General features: G+C 46.7%; 1 protein-coding gene across 8 annotated transcripts in view; it reads right to left on the bottom strand.

Moving 5' to 3' along the window:
• Positions 1-25,479, bottom strand: part of ASPH (aspartate beta-hydroxylase) — a 203,488-nt gene that overhangs the window by 22,807 nt on the left and 155,202 nt on the right. For all 8 annotated transcript variants that reach the window (XM_084619332.1, XM_084619338.1, XM_084619339.1 and 5 more), the window contains 4 exons: positions 17,890-18,026; positions 11,643-11,741; positions 9,817-9,906; positions 5,170-5,307 (listed from right to left, as the gene is read on the bottom strand). In XM_084619332.1, the coding sequence (XP_084475458.1) occupies positions 5,170-5,307; positions 9,817-9,906; positions 11,643-11,741; positions 17,890-18,026 (464 nt within the window). The remainder of the gene's footprint in view (positions 1-5,169; positions 5,308-9,816; positions 9,907-11,642; positions 11,742-17,889; positions 18,027-25,479) is intronic.

The following is a 25,479-nucleotide window of genomic DNA, read 5'->3' as shown; positions in this document are numbered from 1 at the left end:
TTAAAGTCCCCGCCCAGGACCAGGCACTCACGAGGATCCAAGGTGCCGAGGAAGGCGGATGCCTGCTGAAAGAAACGCAGCCGCTCCGGGCCCAATGTCGGGGCACAGACGTTGACAAGATTGACCACGAGCCCCTCCATACGGATCCGGAGGTGCAGCAAGCAGCCCGGCACAGCCTCGGCGACCCCCAGCACCTCGGGCCATAGGTCGGGGGAGAACAGGGTCGCCACTCCAGCCGTACGAACTGTGAGATGGCTAAAGTAGACCCTGTCCCCCCATTCCAGCCGCCAGCTATCTTCGGCAGCCGGATCTGTATGGGTCTCCTGCAGGAAAACCACAGAGTACCCCCTCCCGAAGGAAGGAGAGCACCTGGTACCTGCGGAGATCCATCCTACAGCCCCAGGTGTTTAACGTTGTGATGGTGAGAAGTGCCATGAGGAGGGCTGGGGGGGATCCTTGCCGGCAGGGACGCTCGCGGTTCCCAACGGGCCACGCAACAATCTGTGACCTACCCCGTAGGTGAGTAGAGAGTCACAGAAGAGGCAGACCCGCTGGTAGGACGCGGCAGCCTGCTTCCCAGTCCTTTTACCCTCCCCCATGAGGGCCCTCGCAGCCTGGAGGATTTGATGGAAGTCCCCCCATCGCTGGAGAGCGAGCTGCACCTTGTTACAGGAGCCCCGGACATCCTCAAGGAACTCCCGCAGCTCCTCTCGCAGCGTATCGGGGGGCCAGGGTCACTAGCCCCGGCTTTCCTCCGGAGGGACCACTGATACAACCCCATGGCCCACCGAAACGGGCAGGCAAGGAGCAGACCCCTGACGTGGAGCCCGATGGGCTGGCGCCACGCAGCCCCCCTCAAGCCCCGGCTCGATTGGGGGCGGCGGAGGGAAGATAGCAGCCCCTAGTGAGTCGGGACTGGGAAATACAGAGGCCGCTCCCTGTGGGCTATCCTCTAGGAGCGAGGAGATGACGGCCCCAGGGGCAGCAATGATATCACGGGGGGTGGAGGGGACAGGGACGGGGTTGACATCAGAGACAGGGCAGGGATCCAGAGTGGGAGCAAGGCAGGGGTTGGGTGCAGAGTCTTGGAGAGGGGCAAAAGCTGGATCCTGGGCCCTAGTAGCCAGGCCGCTGGGAAATGGCCCCTCTCAATCGAGCTCTGGGAGCTGGGGGCAGGGAAGGGGGCCCTCTGTGATGCTGGGCTCCGGCACAATGGCCGGCATAGTTGCCATGGCATCTTCAGTGGGGTCCCCGCCCGGGAAGGAGGTCGGTCGCCACTTGCCCACGAGGGGCAGCCCGTGGGTCTCGGGTCCCAGCCGCATGGCACCAGCGGTTGCCTCGGTGGGCTTGGCGGCCAACAGCAGGGTGCCACCCACAGCCGGGCAGACGGAGGAGCCCAGGGAACCCTTGGAGGCGGGAGTAAAAACAGTGGTTAGGAGGAGGGAGCATGGAGAAGGCGGGGCCGGGGTGAGGTTGCTCAGATCGAGGCCTGCTGGCAGAGGGTCATCCTCCCGCTGGCTGACCGGGGTCAGACCCAGGGCCTCAATCTCCTCGTAGATGGAAGGGAACTCTCCTTCCACCACCCCAGAGTTTTCCCCGCCAGTGCCCGAAGCGATGCTTGCCTCAGGGCTCACAGGGGCTCCAGAGGCTCCATCGGGGGCCTTGGAGGGAAAGGACTCCAATGGAGGGGCGGTACTGCCCTCCCGTGCTGCCACGTCTTCCCCAGCTGGTACCGGGGGATGGAACGCACCCGCGGGCAAGGCAGAAGGCTTGGCATTGGTGCCCCCCTTTCTGGTCTTCCGGGGGGCTCCCGCATCGGCGGAAAGGAGCAGAGCTCGAGCCTTCCGCTTCCCCGGACTAGGGCCCAGCACTCCATGGCATCATCGGGGGGCCGGCTACCAGGGGCTATGGCTCAGGGACTGTGGGAGGCAGTGGTGGGGCAGCATGAGGGAGGGAAGATTCCCCCTGCGGCCGGCCCTCTCCCATGCCCAGCGGTATCCCTACCACACCCTCCTCTAGGGGCCCTGCCAGATTGCAGGCAGCAGAGGCAGGGCTCTCCCGCTCATCTGTGCACGCTGGGGGAAGCACCCCTTGGGACCGAGGGGGAGCACTGGTGGACTGAGTAGGAGGAGGGGCGGCTTCGGGTGCCAGGCAGCCAGGGGCGCCAGCAATGACGGGGCCGGTGCCTTGCCGGGGCTCGGGGGTCCCAGATGTCTCTCCTTGCCGGGCCAAGGGGCAGTCCCTCTGGATGTGCCCCATCGCCAGGCAGAGGTAGCACCGGGCCTCCCCCATGGAATAATGCACCCGGTAATGGGCCCCCTGGTAGGGGACCAAGAACAACCCCTCAAGCGCCTCTCCGCCACATGCCGCCAGTGGCAGTTGGAGCTGCACTGGCCGGTGGAACAAGAGGATGTGATGGAAGGCGGGGTCGTTGCAGCCCAGCGAGAGAGGGCTCACGACAGAAATGGGCTTCCCCAGGGTCGAAAGGGCGGGTAATAGGGTGGCATTGGGAAGGAAGGGAGGGACGGAAGTCAGGACCAGGCAGACGCCCAGGTCCTCTAGTGGCTCCAGGGGGGTGAACATGTCCCCCATCGCCAGGCCCTTCTCCACCGCCTCCTGGGCGGCGGCCTCCGATGCTAAGAAGAAGACGACCTTGCCATACATTTTGGAGGCTGCCACAAAATGGCCGTGGGCCCCACCACCCTCGCCAACACCCGCACGTACGTCTCCACGTGGGGCGAGGCGGGCACCAGGAGGCAACGGATGCCGTGCTTCCTGGTCAAGGTCGGGAAGGGGCCCCAGCCGCTATAGCTGGTAGCGGAGGCGGTGGGTGGGAGAGATGACTTAGCAGCAGGAGGGGGGGCTGCCGCCACCTGGGCGTATGCCCTGGGGGCCGGTGGAGGAGCACCCACAGAGCTGGCGGAGGGAACAGCGGGGCGGGATGCCGCGGCCGGTGGAGGGGCCGTGGCAGTGAGGGCAGTCCCTGCCATGGAAGGGCCTGGTCTTTTTGGCAGGGCCCTTCCCCTTCTTCCTACCCTGGCCCTTTACACTGGTTAGGGGGCTCCCCCAGAATCTGAGGGGGCGAGGAAGGTGGCAGCAGTGGAGGTCACCCCGGTGCCTGCCGCTGCCGGTGCCCTGGCGGGGGCAGTGGTCGGTGGTTTGGTAGCGGCGGTTAGGGTAGAAGTTCGGGGGGTGGGGGGTGATGGAAGGGCAGGTGGGAGAGGAGCAGCTGGGGCTGCTGGAGGGGCCCCACCCGCCATGTCCCCCATCATAATAAGCAGAGAGGGAGGGGAAAACACCAGAGAGAGGAGGGGAAAGGGGAAGCAGGTCGACCACTCCTCCCTGCTAGGCTGCAGGCAGGGGAGGAGGGCACCAAAAGGGGTGGGCTGGACAGGGGGCTATCAAGGGCTCATGGGGGGCAGTCACTGACTCAGAATGGAAATCCGGCTCCTCTAGCTGCACTAGGGGAGGGGGGTCATAAGAACGTTAGGGGGTGCAGTGAGATGGGGCAAACTCAAACAGGCGAAAGGCACAAGCGCATGGGGGGTGGGGCATGGGCATACTGAATAAGGGACCAATCAGGGCAGGGGTACCACATGGGGAGGGGGGAGAACCAGGCTGGAGGTAGGACAGGGAACCAAGGAGCTAGCTTCAGAGGCCCAGCAGCAAGAGCAGCAGTCTCCCTCCTCCCTCCAGGCCAGTTGGGTTCAGCAGAGGAGCAGAAGGCAGTGCTTCTGGCCACTGAATGAACAGTTTTCTGTTCCCTGACTGACCAGAGCAGGGGCTGCTCCAGGTTAATGAGAACACCTGACTCCAATTAACCTGCAAAGAGTCAGGTGAGGCCATTAAGCTAATGTGACCACCTGACTCTAATTAAGGGCCCTCTGATAATATAAAAGGGCTCACTCCAGTCAGGCAGGGAGGAGCCAGAGGAGAGGAAGTATGGCTGAAGGGCTGGTTAATGAAGACACCCTCAAATCATTGGTAAGGGAGAAGCAGGAGAGCTGTGGGGAAGTGGCCCAGGGAAAGGTAGCAACTCTGGCAGTGAAAGGTTGGCTGCCAACAGCTGCTACCATTGGGGTCCCTGGGCCGGAACCCAGAGTAGAGGGTGGGCCCGGGTTCCCCCCAATCCACCACTACAGAAACACCTCCTGGGAGGGGAAAACAGGCCCCTGTCAGGACAGGAGGCTAAACTGTTTGGTATGAGGCCAAACCTCCTTGCTGGCTTATGATGAAAAGGGCTCAGTAGACTGTATCCCTGGCCCTGGAGAGAGAAGGGCTACATGGAGGGTTGCAGTGAGCCTCTGAGGCTAGCATAAACCGCCTGGACGCGCGGGACCCACAGGGACAAGATCGGAGCTCTGCCACAGTAGATACACGCAGATTTTATATTCAATCAAAAGTTATTCAGGAAAATGTGTTTTTCTCAGTAACTGGGAAATTACAATGGACAGTCAATTATTTTGCTTTAGAGCTGCACCAGAACCATAACATATGTTGTTTTATATATAAATATAAAAATGGCTGCCTTGGAGGAATCAGTCTGTTTTTTCATGGAAATGAGTAGTCGTGTTTTTAAAATGCCCGCATAGTAGAATGTTGCTGATTCACACTTTGCAACACACAAGTATGCACAAAAATGTTACTTCTTCCCATTTCTCATCAAGGATTTCACAGCAGTCTGTTGTAGTAAGGTCTCTGTTTAAGGCTGTATTCTTTACAAGATATACTAGAATACATTTTTGCACATGATGAAGTATTACTATAAATATTAAAACTGAACTACACTTGTCAAATTAAATGAGCAAAGAACATTAAAAGAACTAAACAGTATTATCCTGGTATCCTTTATTGTACCTGTCACTTGGGACCTCGGCTCATATTTCTGATGCAATTAAAACTCCGAATGAAGCCACTGACTTTTGTAGTACAAGGGATGAAGGATTCAGCCCTTACTAATTACAAAAACTCAACAGTTCATAGGGGGTGCCCATCATTGGTGCAAATCACTGAGGTTCTGATGTCATTTTGCACCTGATAAACTTCAATGGCCTATCATGTAAATGTTGTATTTACTAATTAAATCTATTTCAGCCACCCAGTGTAAAGCATCTGGAGTTAACTTTATAGTCTATTAGGTAAAAAGAGAGGGAGAAACTCATTACTTACCTTCACCAATTCAGTATAACCAGTTTCCTTTGCTGTCCACCAAGGCTGAGCTTTTAGTCCATTAACATTGTAGAGAGAGCGCTGCCAAACTGATGCAAAGTGTCCTCTCTGGTGCCCAAGCTCATACCACCTGTATGCCTAGCAGATTGCAATTGTTAACAAACAATTTACATCAGCCCAACTTCAGCAGAAAAGAATAATCTTAAAAAGGCATTTCAACACCTCTGAATGACACTCCCTCTTGACAAAGCAACAGGCTTCCTAAAGGAGCATCATTTTATCCTTTAAGATAGCCTGGTAATAAGCACTTAAGAAAAAAATAGAGTAGATAGCTCGAGTCAACCAAAGTTGTGAGACATTCCAGTCTGTAGTCACCAAGACAGGTGAAAACCAACCCATGGTAATTCACTAAGAGGACGGCTGTTACAATAGTTCAGGGGCTAACCTTGGACATGGGGGACTTGAGGGTTCAATCCCTTGCTCCACTTGAGCAAATCACTCCCCCCTCATCCCCAGTTCCCCATCCATAGAACAGGGATGACAGCACTTCCTTAGCACACAGGGATGCTGTGCAGACAAATACCATAAAGACTGTGAAGCACTCAGACACCATGGAACCAGGGGCTTTGTGAGAGAGGAATCCTGATTCCATACTAGCCAACACACCACACTTACCAGACCAGGAGGTGACCCCCCGAAATTCTCCCTGCTCTCCAGTCCCCTCTCCAACGCTTCCCTGCTCAAGGCAGTGCTGCCAAGAGCCCCTCTCCCAGACCTCCTGAAACAGAGGACCCACCCTGCTTGCCCACCCCTCTTCTACCATGCCTCAGCCACTCTAAGCCAGCTGGGGAGCAGAGGTTGAGGCAGGGGAGAAAGATCAGCTGGTGCCAGAGAGGAGACCCAGCTCCAGCATCCTGACTGCCCAGCATGGGAACAGTAACCCCTAGAGGCAGGGGCTGACTGGCAGCTGCCTTCTCCCCACCCAGTTCCATATGACTGTGCACATTTTGATTTATTGAATCAATTATAAAGACCCATTTGATTGCAGCCAGTGTGCCACAGTTTGCTAACCACTGCTCCACAATAAATCCTGTCTAACTCTTATGCTCTTGCTTTGGTCTGATCCTGCAAGCTTGACCTCAGTGGGACTACTCACATAAGCAAGGAATCGTAGGCTCTCACCCTCTATCAGCAGGCAAGGTTAATTTTGCCTTTTTCTGCCACTAAAGTACAGATCCAAGGAGAAGAAAAGATGATCTACTCCAAAGAGAACTCACCAGAAGGTGGAACACTGCGTGTGTTTATGGTGTTGTATTAATTATTATTATTATTTGTATTTCAGTAACACGTAAAGGCCCCAGTTAGGCACTCTGTGCTAGACTGTACAAACATAGAATAGAAAACAGTCCCCTTATCCCTTCTGTTACAATGAATCCCTGGCTGTACACAGTAACTACATCTGAGGAAGTGAGCTGTAGCTCACGAAAGCTTATGCTCTAATAAATTGGTTAGTCTCTAAGGTGCCACAAGTACTCCTTTTCTTTTTACAGTAACTACAGTCATCTAGTAAACTGCACACATATGGCACAAAGGACGAACACCCAAGATTGTTTGCAGTAGAAATACAGATGTTTAACATTTAAGCGAAAGGACAATCACTTTTGGTTCTCTCTGTAGGTAAGCTTATAGACAAAAATGAATACAATCCAACTAAGCACATTTGACATTCCATCCAGTATAGGACAGTAATGCCAGCATACTAAACTGCCCCAAAAAGCCTAGAGAAGTAGAAACAAAAATAGAAGTGTTTCTTGTACAGGAATCAGATACTACAATACTGCATGCTTTGACTTAATCTTAGCCATCACCGATTAAAGAAGCTATTGGATTTCTTCACATAATGGAATTCCTTCCTAAAAAATCTGATGTGTCATTTTAACCTATTACTTAATACACTTTTGTTCAAATAAAAAAAGTACTTTACACTTTAGTGGCTGAGTTGGATTTCAAAGACAAGTTATTAAGCAACCATCAAGGACTATGAAACCAGAGAGAATTATTTCTTTGGAGGTCTATGTTTAAGTTTTCATCACTCTTAAAACGTTGGATGATACTCTGGTGTATAAAACTCTGATCTATGAAGGATAGAATTGCTGCAAAATGTGCTCTTACAGTAAATGTATAAAGCACTGAAAAGCCGTGTTGACAAATAGAATAACAGTGGACAGCCTTGGAGCTTTTCCTTTTGATTGCTACAAAATATTACAAGTTTCTGAGAGGAGATTTTTAAAATTGTGTCTTTAGGTATGGATCATAAAAATGTTATGTATTACCTTGGGTAATCTCCAGTATATCTTTATAGTTTAAGTTTATCTGGGTTAAGCCTCTGAAATGGAAACAGGATGATTTTTTAACATATGTTCCTCAGCCTGTAGTTGTAACAACTATGACTACTAGTAGACTTTACATGTTCATTTGCAATATACCTAAAGCTAGCCCAGGTGACAAGAGTTTGAATTACCTGTTTGAACTACTGACTGTGGAGAGAGATCACTAGTGCTATTTATGTGTAGGGATGTATATTATTGTTAGCCCATATTAAAAACATTTTTATTTCAAATACATCTGTCAATGTCGGGAAAGATTAGACGGAGCCCACTCTATAATTTAAGATAGCTGCAACAATAAACAATGTTTTCCAATTGATTAATAGTCTGATAATTACTTAGTCCATATAGTCCCCATGAAAAATCATTTTCTCCACTTATTCTTTACATAGTACTTTCCATTTATTTTATATTTTTTTAATTCAGTGTGCCATCTTATAGGATTATTTGAGTTGGAAAGAGCCTATTCTACTCTACCCCCTGCAATTTACCAAAGATGAATTGCTAATTTAGCCCTAATAGATGAATGTCTACTTTCTGTGATGACAATTCCGTATGTTCCTTATGTACTGATCTCTTTCCTTGATTAAATCTTGAAGTTCAGCAAGTCTAGCAAGGCCAGTGAGAAAAAGTTAGATTAACAGTGGACTTTCCCATTGTGATAAATTTAACAGTCTGCTCTACCCCAAGAAGTTCATTCATCATTGATTAGATCTTTTTCTACAGAACTTTGGCCTTCAACTCCATATACATTAGTACAAATCCCTACTTGGGAATTAGGATGGTACAAATTAATTGTGTCTGTGTGGTATCGTTAGCCACACATAATAATTTAGTCCTCTAGTATAGTCCTTACAAGCAGGATTCTTCTTCTTCTCCTTAATCTTCTCCACTTTGAGCATAAAAGCATTTCAATTTTGTTTTATTTATATATATATATATATTAGTACAAATACAAATTAGTAAATATATATATAAAGGGGAGGCCAACTAGTTCTTATTTGCAAATTAATTTTTAAATCCACAAGAATTCAGCAGAGGGATATTTTATTAAACTTCCACAGGAGATAGCCCAACTTTAAAAATTGAGGTGCTAAAATATTGTCACCTGGATCTGGAGATTTAGCTTCAGTCTAATTGTTCCATGAGGAGTTATAATCACAGTTCTATAAGATTTTCATAAAATAATTGAAGGTCAGTCATATTTGGTTATCTGGTTCCAGTTAAGATCACAGCCAAAATCTGATTATAGCCACTGGTTTATGTTGACTACAGAAATGCCATGAGCAGATTCATTTGTTCCAATGATTGGATATAAGATACACAAGAGGACTGCATTTCTAAAATGGCTTGAATGTCAATGCCTCTGAAATATTTTTTGTATCACTGATAAACAACACACAAATAGAAAACTTCTTGTTTTCAGCTGTCCATATTCCTTATCAAAGAAACTTTTTTATTTTCCTGTCAATATTAGGATTCATAGTTTAAAAAATACCCAGGTCTTCTGATTTCCCCACAAAAGAAGTAGGGCTAATCCACATGTGTAACTTTGAATATACTAAATTCAATAAATCAGAAGCTCTCTTGGTTTCCATCATATTTTGTGCGCATTATGTCCTGAAGAAAAATCCTCAATATTTAAGCAAGGATCCTATTTTACTGATCTGCCTGCTAATTTAACACATGAATGATTACAGGAAACCAATGCACTGGTTCCAAGTCCTGCACTACTTATATGTCTGTTGCAGTGAGAGTCCTACTCCCATTGTTGAGGTCGAAGGGAGTTTGTTACTTTGAACCTGTGAACAAACATGCACACATACTATATTCATCTATTTTTGTCCCTGGGGGAAAAGTTCCTGTAGTCCAGAGTTGGTTCTACCTTCAGTGGTAGCAGCATATCTTTTAGTCAAACACAGACTTATTAGTCAAAAATTTCACTCATTGAATCTGTGAATTCCTCTGGCTGCCCTGCCTACTCCTTGGTTTGCACTGGTTATCTTTCTGTGCCCTTCCCTTCCGCTCCGGTGGATCAGGATTTAACAATGGGTTGCTGTGCACCCACACTCCAGGCAGACTTTCTGCTGCTGATGTCTTACAGTCTGAGCACCACCACACTCTAGGCTGTTAAACCAATGGGACTATTCACGTTCCCAATGTTACGACCATGCTTAGGTGCTTTTCTGGATTGGAAAAAGAGCGCTCAGCACCTTGCAGGACTGCATTTTTTAGAATAAGGGATATGTAAGACTCGTACCTCTTTGCTTCCAACTCTCTGCAGGGCATCACCTAAATGAAAATAAAAGCGTCCATCATCAGTGCCAGGGTCACCAGACTCTAGGCCTTCCTAGAGAAAGAAATAAAAAGAAACACCAGTAAAACTGAGTTAATTTAGCTGTTACAGTAAGGTGTCCATTCAATCCAAGAAATAGACATGTAAAATATCACTAAATAAATATATACAAGTAAAATTATTTGTTATCCTGGAATTTAGGTTCATAGAATCATAGAAGAATCATAGAAGATTAGGGTTGGAAGAGACCTCAGGAGGTCATCTAGTCCAACCCCCTGCTCAAAGCAGGACCAACCCCAACTAAAGCACCCAGCCAGGGCTTTGTCAAGCTGGGCTTTAAAAACCTCTAAGGATGGAGATTCCACCTCTCCTCTAGGTAACCCATTCCAGTGCTTCCCCACCCTCCTAGTGAAATAGTTTTTCCTAATATCCAAACTAGACATCCCCAACTGCAACTTGAGACCACTGCTTCTTCTGTCATTTGCCACTACTGAGAACAGCTTAGCTCCATCGTCTTTGGAAACCCCCTTCAGGTAGTTGAAAGCTGCTATCAAATCCCCCATCACTGTTCTCTTCTGCAAACTAAATAAGCTCAGTTCCCTCAGACTCTTCTCATAAGCCATGTGCTCCAGCCCCCTGATCATTTTTGTTGCCCTCCGCTGGACTCTCTCCAATTTGTCCACATCCTTTCTGTAATGGGGGGCCCAAAAACTGGATGCAATACTCCAGATATGGCCTCACCAGTGCCAAATAGAGGGGAATAATCACTTCCCTCGATCTGTTGGCAATGTTCCTACTAATGCAGTCCAATATGCCGTTAGCCTTCTTGGCAACAAGGGCACACTGCTGACTCATATCCAGCTTCTCGTTCATTGTAATCCCCAGGGTCTTTTCTGCAGAACTGCCACTTCGCCAGTCAGTCCCCATCCTGTAGCGGTGCATGGGATTCTTCTGTCCTAAGTGCAGGACTCTGCACTTGTCCTGGTTGATCCTCATCAGATTTCTTTTGGCCCAATCCTCCAATTTGTCTAGGTCACTCTGTACCCTATCCCTACCCTCCAGTGTATCTACCTCTCCCCGCAGCTTAGTGTCATCTGTGAACTTGCTGAGGGTGTAATCCATCCCATCATCCAGATCATTAAATGAAGATGTTGAACAAAACCGCTTGATACCGGCTGCCAACTAGACATTGAGCCATTGATCACTACCCATTGAGGTTGAATGAATAACACTTACTTCAGTCAAAAAAATCTTAGAAACACTGTGGTTTTTTCAACTGCATCTTCCTTCACAGCCCTCCCCCACAAAAAGAAGGTTTTTTGTTTTTTTTAGGAAGCCTGGAAATTCCAAGACAGGGTTTCACTTTACAAACTTTCCTCCCAAACATTCAAAAGTATGCAGATGAATAATTTGGATTACTCAAGCACCTTAAGGTTGGCCCCATACTGCCAATCTCAAAACAATCAGAAACTCAAACCTGTCCATCACATAAGATCATTCATTAGTGACCAAGGAAACATTAATACTTTATGCTTGAATCTTGGATATATAAAGGTGTCTCACTTTACAGATCTGTGCAGTTATGAATATATTCTGGGGTAGTATAAATAGTTATTTATAACTATTGTGCTTATAGCTAAACCCGTGTTATCACAATTCCCCCTCCCCCTTTTCTACCATTTTTCTACCAGAAAAATGTATTTTTCATGAAAGAAAGAAAGAAAGAAAGAAAGAAAGAAAGAAAGAAAGAAAGAAAGAAAGAAAGAAAATAACTAATACGGGAATTCCACCTTCAAATATGGAATGCTCTCTATTATCTTGTTTTCTGCCTTGAGGATGAAGCCATAATGTACTTTAGCGAAGCCATCATTTGGAGCCAGACTCAGGACCTGTTTTAAAGCAAATAAATAATGATTACATATTCATTTATGCATTTCTTTTCAAAATTAATTTAGATTGCTCAGAATGTGACAGACCAACAATCGTGTTAGGATTTTGTGGTTTAAACAAACACTATCATCTGCTAACAACTCTCTAAGAATCACTTGACTTGGTCAGGTTTTTCCAGGCTCCTTCATGACATTTTGGTATCTCACTACAATAATTTATGTGTACAGTAAAACAGCGTCAAGCACATCTTTATAGTTAGAAATCACAAGCTGCACAAATTAACATTATCTGCACTTATCTTAGCAGTTCAGCTACATTTCTTTATTTTCTTTTCCTCCCCCTCATGTCTCATAGAGCATGTCTTCACTGCAGAATTAACTTGAGTAATCTACACTCAAGTTAATTCTCTTGAGTTAGCCTTGTTCAAGTGCGAGTGGCCACATTGTAAAATAACTTTTCAGCTACTATGACCACACTGCACTCACTCGTGTGTGGTGTGAAGACTTCTAGGGGCATATCCCATGGTTCTCTGCACTGCAGCAAACAGAGCTGCTCTATGATTTTTTTCCCAGTGAGTTGTGGGATAACTTATTTGTCCTTTCCTTGGCACACAGAGGGAATTACATCACTCAAGTGGAGCTAGCCTGTGTCCTCACTGCAGCATGGCTGTGTTACCATGTGACTGACAAGCTGTGCAAACTCAAGCTATAGCCTATAACGCCTGACAGGCTAGCCCACTTGAGTTGAAAGAACCACCACATTCAAGTTAAAGGGTTTTTGTGTGTGGATGAACTTGAGTTGGGGACAATGCTCAAGTCTGCAGTGAAGACAAGCCCACAGACAATAGAGAAGTGAGATGTTACTTGGGATAGATTGAAGTGGCTTGGAGAATAGGCTTAGAGAGGATATTTGTGACCGAGGGACCTCTTGGTGTCCGCTGACAGAGGGCACTGGGCTGCACAGAGGTTACAGGGATCTTTGGGTCTGGTATCTACATAGTAGTTCATCGAAGCATGTCATATAAGGTATGTATAAAAGTCTGTCATACTGGTCCTCAATCATTGTAAAATGTGTGTACAGAGAATATGTAAGGAGTTATGTTTATATACTGAAACTTATGTTCTTCAGGTCTGTGGCTTAGGGCAAAAAAGTTAAGAAAAGTTTCTTTCAGGCAAGAAACCTTTATCTGTCCGTCTATATGCAAACTGAGTATCGTATGGTTCCCAATGGACACACATTACCGTCACAGCAAAATGTTAATCAAGTGATCGTAAAGTCTCCAGGGGAGGCCCTAGACAGGAAAACACAAGCGGTAGGGGTTATCCTGTCACAAGTGCGGACAATGGATTTTTCAACTATAACTGTAGAGACAAAGAAAGTATAAATCTTTCCACTGAGGAGGCAAGAGTACAGCATGGTTGTTTCATGAACGGAGGATCACAGCCAAGCCTTATTGCAGTATGCTGGAAGAGCTTTTGCTCTTGACATGGCAATATTTTATTAGTTAAGTGTAGGCTTTAGTATGCATGTTATGATTTGATTTCAAATGTAGCCCTTTGTTTCCAGTACTTCTGCATGCTATCATTTGACTCTCTGGTCTTTGTTCAATAAACTTATACTTGCTTTCTCTATAAACAAATTTAAGTGCTATATGTTAGGCAGAACTGAGTTCTATGGTGTAACTGGCAAACCATGGGTACCGTTCCTTTGAGAACAGGCCCTCTGGGAATTCTGTGAGTGCCCAGTGGATCAGGGCTGGACATTCCAGGGGGATGCTGGAGACTGCTTGGAAGACTCAGGAGTTGGAAAGTGCCTATCATTAACCTGTAACGAGAGAGCAGGGCCTGTGGAAGTCTAGAGAGTACTGTAAATGTTGCCAGAAGCTGGTGGTGTTTGGGAGCTGACCCACAGACAAGGCTTCCTCTGGCTAAGGGCAGGTGGTAGCGAAGTGCCCCTGGGGAGCGTCACAGTATTGTATGCATCTTCTCATCCCTGTAGAATGGGAGTGTTTTAAGCAAAGGGTGAAGTATGAAGAAGGTGGGTCTAAGCTCCAATACCCTCAAACTACACTCACCACTTTCACCCTTCTCTATTTTTTTGCGACTAATTATGTGTTTACTTTAGTGTCATGTGTGGTAATATATGATATCAATTACGTTCTTAAGTCTGTCTTTTGTTACAACTTCTACAACTTCCATTATTTTAAAGAGTGAGAGGAATGGGCATGGACACCAGGACAGATCCTCAGCTTAATCAGCAGAGCTCCGTGGATATCAATGGAGCTATGCCAATTTACACCAGCTGAGGATCTAGCAGAGTGACCAAATCTGGGAGCCTGTATACACACCAGGGGCTACAGCAGCACAGTTGCTGTTCTAGCACCGTAGCTTAGGCGTTCCCTGCATCGAGGGAAGGGGGTTTTCCACTGATGTAGGTAATCCACCTCCTCACGTGGCAGTAGCTATGTGGATGGAAAAATTCTTCAATCGACCTAGCCATGTCAACACTGGGAGTTGGGCTGGCTTAACTATGGCACTCAGGGACATAGATGACGACTCCGTGGGAGCTCTGGGGCTGGAGCACCCACAGAAAAAAAAATAGTGGGTGCTTAGCACCCACCTGCCAGTCAGCTGTTCTGCAGTGGGCAGGGTGTGCTCAGGGGAGGGGGCGGAGAGGGGGCAGGGCCTTGGGGTGGAGCACCCACCCGGAAAAATGAAAGTCAGTGCCTGTGCTCAGAGAAGTACATTTTTCATACCCTGAGCAATGTGGCTAGGTTGATCTAAATTTTAAGTGTAGACCAGGGCTAAGGCAATAGCGAAGCCTTCCATATTTTAAAAATGCAGTTATAGAACTACAGTACAAAAACATTCCTGAAACTATTAGTTATGTCAGTCCTTAGCAATGCACATACATGTTTCACCCATATACTCCTGTGTCTTTTCCAGTAATTGTCTCACAACACACAATCCTGCCTCTTAAAAAGATCTTTGGGCAAGTACCTTCTCTTCTTTCCTTTGGATTAGATTCTGTGCTCTTTTACACCTCATATAATTATTTTTTATCTGTGCCCTCTAGTTTGGCAGTAGACAAAGTAGACAAAAAGTAGACAAAAATCTACATTCAGGACCACTCCAGGAGAGTGATCCAATAAAAATCAGCAGAAAGTACACTTGAAGCATTTATTGTAAATTATATTAACCTGTTGCTATTGTTGCATACAATATTAATTATGCTTAGAAAGAAGTTATGCTAAATTGCTCCTCAGGGGCTATTCAGAATAATAACCAATCAGTGGCACAAAGGGGCAGACAGAATTTGCCTTCAGATCACTTGCTCTGTAAATGAGGAATTCCTTGAAGAGTGTTAAATCATGATCTGTAGACCTTTGAAAACAAACAAATCTGTGACTCCTCCAAAGATTGCTTTTAATGCATTCTTCCTCAATTCCTAAATATAACATTCAAAGGAAGGGGGGAAAAATTGAAATCCTATTTCTTAACATTCCCTTCCAGCAGTGGTACGGGGACAGCCTGATAAAATAGGGCATATTTCCCATCAGGTTAAAGTCTAGTTATAGACATAGAAGTCTTTTAATTCAAGGTATGATGTTTAGGTTCATCATCTTTGAAGTGAAAAGAAAGGACATGTTGCACATAAGCCGATCACCTCTGAAATCAAAACCTGACTGTACATGCCACTTTTTATGGAAAACTTTGAAAAACTGATTTTAAAACAGTGCTGCTTATCTCATTTTCTGAATCCAACTCCGCTGTTACAAAGATGATTCAACTTCAGTGGCAAATAAGCAGAGAAGAGGGAAAATGGAAATCTGCCAAGACTCAAATTCAGATTACTTTATTTTCTTTGCAACAGCTAATGACATGACTACCACCTAATATTTGCAAAGAGCAGCATTCATTTTCTTAGGGGATGTCATTCATTGTTGCAAGAAAACACCTACAGCCCTAAAATCAGGTCACTGCTTGAAGTAAGAAATGATTTTCAGCAATATTCTTTTAAAATGTAGCTATTTAGAATTACATCAGTATATTCCATTACTGATTTAGGATTTTAGGACTTGATCCTCTGTAGTGATGAGTGCCTCTTTGTGACTCCAAGTGAAATCTTGTGACCTTTTTTAACAAGCTCTAACACCTACACTGTTTGCAACATGCCATTGAAATTCAGAAGGAAGTCTCTAGTCCAAGGTCCGTCATGTCTTTTCATTGTTCCATGATATTCTGTGCAGATTTGGCTGAGATACCAACTATTAAAAATTGCCATTTTTTTCATCTCACTTACGTTCTGTAGGAAAATGTTGGCAGCATGCCAAAATAATAACGGAACATTAACCTTCTAAGGCAGGGTTTATATAAGATGCCAAAACAGCAGCCACAGCAAACACTGTGCTGAGAACACCTGGAAGGTGGGGACTGGAACTGGTCTCCTTGCTCCGACCACACCCTTCCCTAAACATGACATCCAGCTCCAGCAGCTCATCGATCCTCTGGGGGCACCACATGGGGAAGGAGCTCCCTCTACCTCCCAGGAGAGTGGGGGAGACAGAGCTGTGCAAGGTAGAGCAACAATTTTATTTGCTACAGTAGCAACTGACTACCCTGTGGACCCAGCACAATGCACCAACAGCTTAGCCTATTCCTCACTTTGGAGAACAGCCTTCTCCTGCACTGGCCAACCTAGTTAATCCTGTAGCTCGGGTGGTCCAACAAGAGCACCAGCATCTTCAGGGGAAGGACAGGGCCTCCCCTCACTCAGCAGGGAACAGCCCCTCACGCAGCCTGAGCTCTGGAAGCTTCTGACCTGCCAGACGAGATGAAACTCCACACATGGTGGGAGGGGTTTCCTGCTTTCTCTGCCATGTGGCTAGGGAAACCCTCCCAGATGGGTGGAGCTTCTACCAGGATATTCAACTAAAGTGTGAAACAGGTAAGCAGCATCAATCCTAGTGAACAAAACACCACATAAAATACATGATTAAATTGGCACTTGTGTTGGCAGTCTGAGCAAAGACGACAAGGTTTGAAAGGTCAGAGATTGAACCACTCTATCACATCCCTAATGCCCTACCAAATTCATGGTCCATTTTGATCAATTTCTTGGCCAAATGTGGTCAATTTCACATTTTCAGATGTTAACATTTGAAATTTCATGATGTTGTAACTGCAGGGGTCCCAACCCAAAAGGAGGTGGGGTGGGGGGGGGCAAAGCTGTTGTAGGGGGGTTGCAGGATTGCCACCCTCACTTCTGCACTGCCTTCATAGCTGGGCTCTGAAGACAATACCTGTGGAGCTTCCTGCAGCCGGGGGAAGTTCACAGAGGTCAGTCTGATCTCCCCCATGCTACTGGGAGTGCCTCAGCCAGGGGTTCCTAGACGCAGCCAGCTGAGGAGAGACAGGACTTCCTTTTCCCCTACACGGCCGGGGGAGGGATCAGACCCACCTCTAGGGGCTTCCTGCAGCTGGAGGAGGTACCCAGAGATAAAGGTGGGTCTGATTTCCTCCCGAGAGTAGCTGTGCAAGAAAAGAGGAAGTCCCATCCCTCCAGAACCCAGCTGATTAGCAGCTGGAGCCCGATGAACAGTAGATGCCCCAGCTGCAGCACCCCCAGCCCTGCCCATCCTCCTTCCCTCCAATAGCTAGATTTCACGGGGGAAGTCTGATTTCACTGTCCGTGAAGTGTTTTTCACGGCCGTGAATTTGGTAGGGCCTACACATCCATCTCTCCAGAACAGGGCTGAGGCACATTGGCAGAGCAAAGTAAGGGGTCTGTGCTATGTTCTGTCCTATAGATAATTAAAAGTCTTCACCTCTCACCATGAGTGTTAGATTCCTATGTACATTAGTATATAAATACACACACAGCTGGTTACCCTAAGATATAAGGAGCCAATTTATGTTAATCATGTGAAAAAGTTTCACCTGAACTTTACTAGTCTATAAAGAAGAGGAATATTTGATTAACCAATTTAAAATCAACTATTCATGAGAAAAGTGTTATTTATGTTAACCCGTAAGAGCCATACATATACATGATTTGTTTCACAAAGCATTAAGGGAGTTAGTAAGCAAAATTTTGAATAAATATATTAATGTATTTTTTCTCAATTGATATGAAATGGAAGCTCACCTCCTCATAAACTTTCTTGGCATTACTGTTATCTCCTATTAAGAGGTAACCCACTCCAAGATCATTCTTCAATGAGATATCATTGGGAAACAGATAAACTAGTTTCTGAAGAGTAACCAGAGAACCTCTCATGTGACCTAATTTGATTGAACAAAAGTGAATTATAACAATTGTAACAAGAAATAAATGCTGATCAAAGAATTGTGTCCCCATCTTTCATTAACGATCACAGATGATGCAGAACATAAAAGTGGACTTCATTACATATGAATACATTTAATTAGCCCATTCTCACCTTACAAGCAATACCTAAGAAATCTCCGATGGTACTGTACATATCTTCCAGGGTTATGGGAACCTCTAGTGGACAATTCTATGTATGGCAGTAATAGTAAAAATACTTTACACTTTTGTAGCTATTCTTCTTCTGCAGATCTCAAAGTGCTCCACGAAGTCAGGAAAGCACTTTAACTTCAAGTTTTGGCCCTGATAAATCAAATCATTTAAGCATGTTCTTAACTAAGCATGTGAATAGTTTCGTTGAAATCAATTGTCTCACATGTTTAAAATTAAGTATGTGCTTCACTATTTTCCTGCACTGGGATCTTCCTGAAGAACAGAAAAGTTAAGAGCAAGTCAATCCTGAAAACTGATCCATCTGGATGGACTCTTATGCCTATTAAGTCAGTCTGACTTTGTATACGTTTAGGGGTCAGTTTGGATCATCACAGGACTGGGACCTAAATTTTCAAAAGTGCCCTCTAGTTTGGCAGCTTCAGTTTTTAGTTTTCTACAGTGTGAACCCACAAGTCCAGCTGAAATCAGTGGGAGATATTGGTGCTGCCATCTCTGAATGTCAGGCCATTTGAGTCTAAAGTTAAGCAACTTAAAAACTGAGGCACTCAACATTTATTTTTCAAAATGTGTGCATAAGGGATTCCTTTCAAATCATGTTGCATCAGTGCCAGTGTGACTGAGCCTCGGTCTCCTGACTCCCAGATCTTCACTCATTCCACTAGACCACATCTTCTCTCTAGTGAAAGAGGACTTGTGGCACCTTAGAGACTAACCAATTTATTTGAGCATGAGCTTTCGTGAGCTACAGCTCACTTCATCTGTAGCTCACGAAAGCTCATGCTCAGATAAATTGGTTAGTCTCGAAGGTGCCACAAGTCCTCCTTTTCTTTTTGCGAATACAGACTAACACGGCTGCTACTCTGAAACTTCTCTCTAGTATAATACTTGTGGGGTGAGGGGGCATAAATAGGTTGAATCCCACAATCCTATGGGAGCTTGAGCTTAGAATTTCTCTCTTTATTTTTTTAAAAAGACAAAATTCCAAAACTCCCCAGATTTTTTTTAGGGAAGGGATTTTAAATAGGGCTGTCAAATGGTTAAAAATATTTCTCCAGGTATGTTGGCAACAAGAAGAAAGCCAAGGAATGTGTGGGCCCCTTACTGAATGAGGGAGGCAACCTAGTGACAGAGGATGTGGAAAAAGCTAATGTACTCAATGCTTTTTTTGCCTCTGTTTTCACTAACAAGGTCAGCTCCCAGACTGCTGCGCTGGGCATCACAACATGGGGAAGAGATGGCCAGCCCTCTGTGGAGATAGAGGTGGTTAGGGACTATTTAGAAAAGCTGGACGTGCACAAGTCCATGGGGCCGGACGAGTTGCATCCGAGAGTGCTGAAGGAATTAGAGGCTGTGATTGCAGAGCCATTGGCCATTATCTTTGAAAACTCGTGGCGAACTGGGGAAGTCCCGGATGACTGGAAAAAGGCTAATGTAGTGCCAATCTTTAAAAAAGGGAAGAAGGAGGATCCTGGGAACTACAGGCCAGTCAGCCTCACCTCAGTCCCTGGAAAAATCATGGAGCAGGTCCTCAAAGAATCAATCCTGAAGCACTTACATGAGAGGAAAGTGATCAGGAACAGTCAGCATGGATTCACCAAGGGAAGGTCATGCCTGACTAATCTAATCGCCTTTTATGATGAGATTACTGGTTCTGTGGATGAAGGGAAAGCAGTGGATGTATTGTTTCTTGACTTTAGCAAAGCTTTTGACACGGTCTCCCACAGTATTCTTGTCAGCAAGTTAAGGAAGTATGGGCTGGATGAATGCACTATAAGGTGGGTAGAAAGCTGGCTAGATTGTCGGGCTCAACGGGTAGTGATCAATGGCTCCATGTCTAGTTGGCAGCCGGTATCAAGTGGAGTGCCCCAAGGGTCGGTCCTGGGGCCGGTTTTGTTCAATATCTTCATAAATGATCTGGAGGATGGTGTGGATTGCACTCTCAGCAAATTTGCGGATGATACTAAACTGGGAGGAGTGGTAGATACGCTGGAGGGGAGGGATAGGATACAGAAGGACCTAGACAAATTGGAGGATTGGTCCAAAAGAAATCTGATGAGGTTCAATAAGGATAAGTGCAGGGTCCTGCACTTAGGACAGAAGAACCCAATGCACAGCTACAGACTAGGGACCGAATGGCTAGGCAGCAGTTCTGCGGAAAAGGACCTAGGGGTGACAGTGGACGAGAAGCTGGATATGAGTCAGCAGTGTGCCCTTGTTGCCAAGAAGGCCAATGGCATTTTGGGATGTATAAGTAGGGGCATAGCGAGCAGATCGAGGGATGTGATCGTTCCCCTCTATTCGACATTGGTGAGGCCTCATCTGGAGTACTGTGTCCAGTTTTGGGCCCCACACTTCAAGAAGGATGTGGATAAATTGGAGAGAGTCCAGCGAAGGGCAACAAAAATGATTAGGGGACTGGAACACATGAGTTATGAGGAGAGGCTGAGGGAGCTGGGATTGTTTAGCCTGCAGAAGAGAAGAATGAGGGGGGATTTGATAGCTGCTTTCAACTACCTGAAAGGGGGTTCCAAAGAGGATGGCTCTAGACTGTTCTCAATAGTAGCAGATGACAGAACGAGGAGTAATGGTCTCAAGTTGCAGTGGGGGAGGTTTAGATTGGATATTAGGAAAAACTTTTTCACTAAGAGGGTGGTGAAACACTGGAATGCATTACCTAGGGAGGTGGTAGAATCTCCTTCCTTAGAGGTTTTTAAGGTCAGGCTTGACAAAGCCCTGGCTGGGATGATTTAACTGGGGATTGGTCCTGCTTTGAGCAGGGGGTTGGACTAGATGACCTTCTGGGGTCCCTTCCAACCCTGATATTCTATGATTCTATGATTTATTGCGCTGTTAACCAATAATAGCATACCATGTATTTAAATATTTTTGGATTTTTGCACATTTTCAAATATATTGATTTCAAATTCAACACAGAATACAGAGTGTACAGTGCTCACTTTATATTAATTTTTAGAATAAATATTTGCACTGTAAAAATAAAATAGTATTTTTCAATTCACCTAATACAAGGACTGTAGTGCAATCTCTTTATCATAAAAGTTGAACTTAAAAGTGTAGAATTATGCACAAAAGAACCTGCATTCAAAAATAAAACAATGTCAAACTTTGCAAAAAGAAAAGGAGCACTTGTGGCACCTTAGAGACTAACCAATTTATTTGAGCATGAGCTTTCATGAGCTACAGCTCACTTCATCGGATGCATACCGTGGAAACTGCACAAGACATTATATACACACAGAGACCATGAAACAATACCTCCTCCCACCCCACTGTCCTACTGGTAATAGCTTATCTAAAGTGATCATCAAGTTGGGCCATTTCCAGCACAAATCCAGGTTTTCTCACCCTCCGTCCCCCCACACACAAACTCACTCTCCTGCTGGTAATAGCCCATCCAAAGTGACCACTCTCTTCACAATGTGTGTGATAATCAAGGTGGGCCATTTCCTGCATAAATCCAGGTTCTCTCACTCCCTCACCCCCCTCCAAAAACCACACACACAAACTCACTCTCCTGCTGGTAATAGCTTATCCAAAGTGACCACTCTCCCTACAATGTGCATGATAATCAAGGTGGGCCATTTCCAGTACAAATCCAGGTTTTCTTACTCCCCCACCCCAGGAAATGGCCCACCTTGATTACCATACACATCGTGAAGAGAGTGGTCACCCTGGACGGGCCACCACCAGCAGGAGAGTGAGCCTGCCCGTGGGGCGGCGGAGGGTGAGAAAACCTGGACCTGCGCTGGAAATGGCCCAACCCGATGACCACTCCAGATAAGCCACCACCAGCAGGAGAGCGAGCCTGCGTGTGCATGGAGGTGGGGGGGCGAGAGAACCCGGACCCGCGCTGGAAATGGTCCATCCCAATCACCACGCACATCGCAGGGAGAGTGGCCACCCCAGACAAGCCACCACCAGCAGGAGAGTGAGTCCGTGCGTGCGGTCCCTGGAGGGGGGCGAGGGAGCGAGAGAACCCGGACCTATGCAGGAAATGGCCCACCCGGACCACCACACACGTTGCGAAGAGAGTGGTCACCCCGGATGGGCCACCACCAGCAGGAGAGCGAGTCCGTGTGTGGGGGGGCGGAGGGCGAGAAAACCTGGATCCGTGCTGGAAATGGCCCAACCCGATGATCGCTCCAGACAAGCCACCACCAGCAGGACAGTGGGGTGGGAGGAGGCACCTCCCCATGGTCCCTGTGTGCACACAATGTCCTCTGCAGCCTCCATGGCACGCATCCGACGAAGTGAGCTGCAGCCCACGAAAGCCCATGCCAAAATAAACTGGCCAGTCTCCAAGGCGCCACAAGCACTCCCCCTCCCCCTGCGAACATAGACCAACACGGCTGTCACTCCGAAACCTGTGTGTGGCATCTTTCCCTCCTCACAGTATTAGTGCCTCCTGCTCCAGATCTGACGACAACTTTATAGGTTTCAGAGTAGCAGCCGCGCTCGTCTGCATTCGCAAAAAGAAAAGGAGCACCCGTGGCACCCCAGAGACCAACCAATCCATCCGAGCATGAGCCCTCGCGAGCCACAGCCCACCCCATCGGATGCACACCGTGGAAACTGCAGAAGACACCATACACACACAGAGACCATGAAAACAACACCTTCCCACACCCCACTGTCCCGCTGGCAACAGCCTATCCAAAGTGACCACCAAGTTGGGCCACCTCCAGCACAAATCCAGGTCCTCTCACCCCCCCACCCCCATACTCTTACACACAAACTCACTCTCCCGCTGGCTACAGCCCATCCAAAGTGACCACTCTCCCCACAATGTGCATGGTAATCAAGGTGGGCCATTTCCAGCACAAATCCAGGCTCTCTCACCCTCCCCCCCTATTCTGGGGACACACACACACACACACACACACAAACTCACTCTCCTGCTGGCAATAGCTCATCCAAACTGACCACTCTCCAAGTTTAAATCCAAGTTTAACCAGAACGTCGGGGGGGGGGGGGGGCTAGGAAAAAACAAGGGGAAATAGGCTACCTTGCATAATGACTTAGCCACTCCCAGTCTCTGTTTAAGCCTAAATTAATAGTATCCAATTTGCAAATGAATTCCAATTCAGCAGTTTCTCGCTGGAGTCTGGATTTGAAGTTTTTTTGTTTTAAGATAGTGACCTTCATGTCTGTGATTGCATGACCAGAGAGACTGAAGTGTTCTCCGACTGGTTTATGAATGTTATAATTCTTGACATCTAATTTGTGTCCATTTATTCTTTTATGTAGAGACTGTCCAGTTTGACCAATGTATATGGCAGAGGGGCATTGCTGGCACATGATGGCATATATCACATTGGTGGATGTGCAGGTGAACGAGCCTCTGATAGTGTGGCTGATGTTATTAGGCCCTGTGATGGTGTCCCCTGAATAGATATGTGGGCACAGTTGGCAACGGGCTTTGTTGCAAGGATAAGTTCCTGGGTTAGTGGTTCTATTGTGTGGTATGTGGTTGTTGGTGAGTGTTTGCTTCAGGTTGCTGGGCTGTCTGTAGGCAAGGACTGGCCTGTCTCCCAAGATTTGTGAGAGTGTTGGGTCATCCTTCAGGATAGGTTGTAGATCCTTAATAATGCGTTGGAGGGGTTTTAGTTGGGGGCTGAAGGTGACGGCTAGTGGCGTTCTGTTATTTTCTTTGTTAGGCCTGTCCTGTAGTAGGTGACTTCTGGGAACTCTTCTGGCTCTATCAATCTGTTTCTTCACTTCCGCAGGTGGGTATTGTAGTTGTAAGAAAGCTTGACAGAGATCTTGTAGGTGTTTGTCTCTGTCTGAGGGGTTGGAGCAAATGCAGTTGCAGCTTGGCTGTAGATGATGGATTGTGTGGTGTGGTCAGGGTGAAAGCTGGAGGCATGTAGGTAGGAATAGTGGTCAGTAGGTTTCCGGTATAGGGTGGTGTTTATGTGACCATTGTTTATTAGCACTGTAGTGTCCAGGAAGTGGATCTCTTGTGTGGACTGGACCAGGCTGAGGTTGATGGTGGGATGGAAATTGTTGAAATCATGGTGGAATTCCTCAAGGGCTTCTTTTCTATGGGTCCAGATGATGATGTCATCAATATAGCACAAGTAGAGTAGGGGCTTTAGGGGACGAGAGCTGAGGAAGCGTTGTTCTAAATCAGCCATAAAAATGTTGGCATACTGTGGGGCCATGCGGGTACCCATAGCAGTGCCGCTGATCTGAAGGTATACATTGTCCCCAAATGTAAAATAGTTATGGGTAAGGACAAAGTCACAAAGTTCAGCCACCAGGTTAGCCGTGACATTATTGGGGATAGTGTTCTTGACGGCTTGTAGTCCATCTTTGTGTGGAATGTTGGTGTAGAGGGCTTCTACATCCATAGTGGCCAGGATGGTGTTATCAGGAAGATCACCGATGGAAGTCAGTGGTGTCTCAAAGATAGCTGGGAGTGCTGGTAGCATAGGGCCTGAGGAGGGAGTCTACATAGCCAGACAATCCTGCTGTCAGGGTGCCAATGCCTGAGACGATGGGGCGTCCAGGATTTCCAGGTTTATGGATTTTGGGTAGTAGATAGAATAACCCAGGTCGGGGTTCTCTCGCCCCCCCACCCCCATGCACACGCATGCTCGCTCTCCTGCTGGTGGTGGCTTATCTGGAGTAGTCATCGGGTTGGGCTATTTCCAGCGCAGGTCCAGGTTTTCTCACCCTCCGCCCCCCCACGGGCAGGCTCACTCTCCTGCTGGTGGTGGCCCGTCCAGGGTGACCACTCTCTTCACGATGTGTATGGTAATCAAAGTGGGCCATTTCCTGGGGTGGGGGGGGTGAGAAAACCTGGATTTGTACTGGAAATGGCCCACCTTGATTATCATGCACATTGTAGGGAGAGTGGTCACTTTGGATAAGCTATTACCAGCAGGAGAGTGAGTTTGTGTGTGTGGTTTTTGGAGGGGGGTGAGGGAGTGAGAGAACCTGGATTTGTGCTGGAAATGGCCCAACTTGATGATCACTTTAGATAAGCTATTACCAGCAGGACAGTGGGGTGGGAGGAGGTATTGTTTCATGGTCTCTGTGTGTATATAATGTCTTCTGCAGTTTCCACAGTATGCATCCGATGAAGTGAGCTGTAGCTCACAAAAGCTCATGCTCAAATAAATTGGTTAGTCTCTAAGGTGCCACAAGTACTCCTTTTCTTTTTGCGAATACAGACTAACACGGCTGTTACTCTGAAAAATGTCAAAC

The sequence above is a fragment of the Lepidochelys olivacea genome (genome assembly GCF_965140295.1).
Source record: "Lepidochelys olivacea isolate rLepOli2 genome assembly, chromosome: 2".
NCBI lineage: Eukaryota > Metazoa > Chordata > Testudines > Cheloniidae > Lepidochelys > Lepidochelys olivacea.
This window is presented reverse-complemented; position numbering and strand designations above follow the sequence as displayed.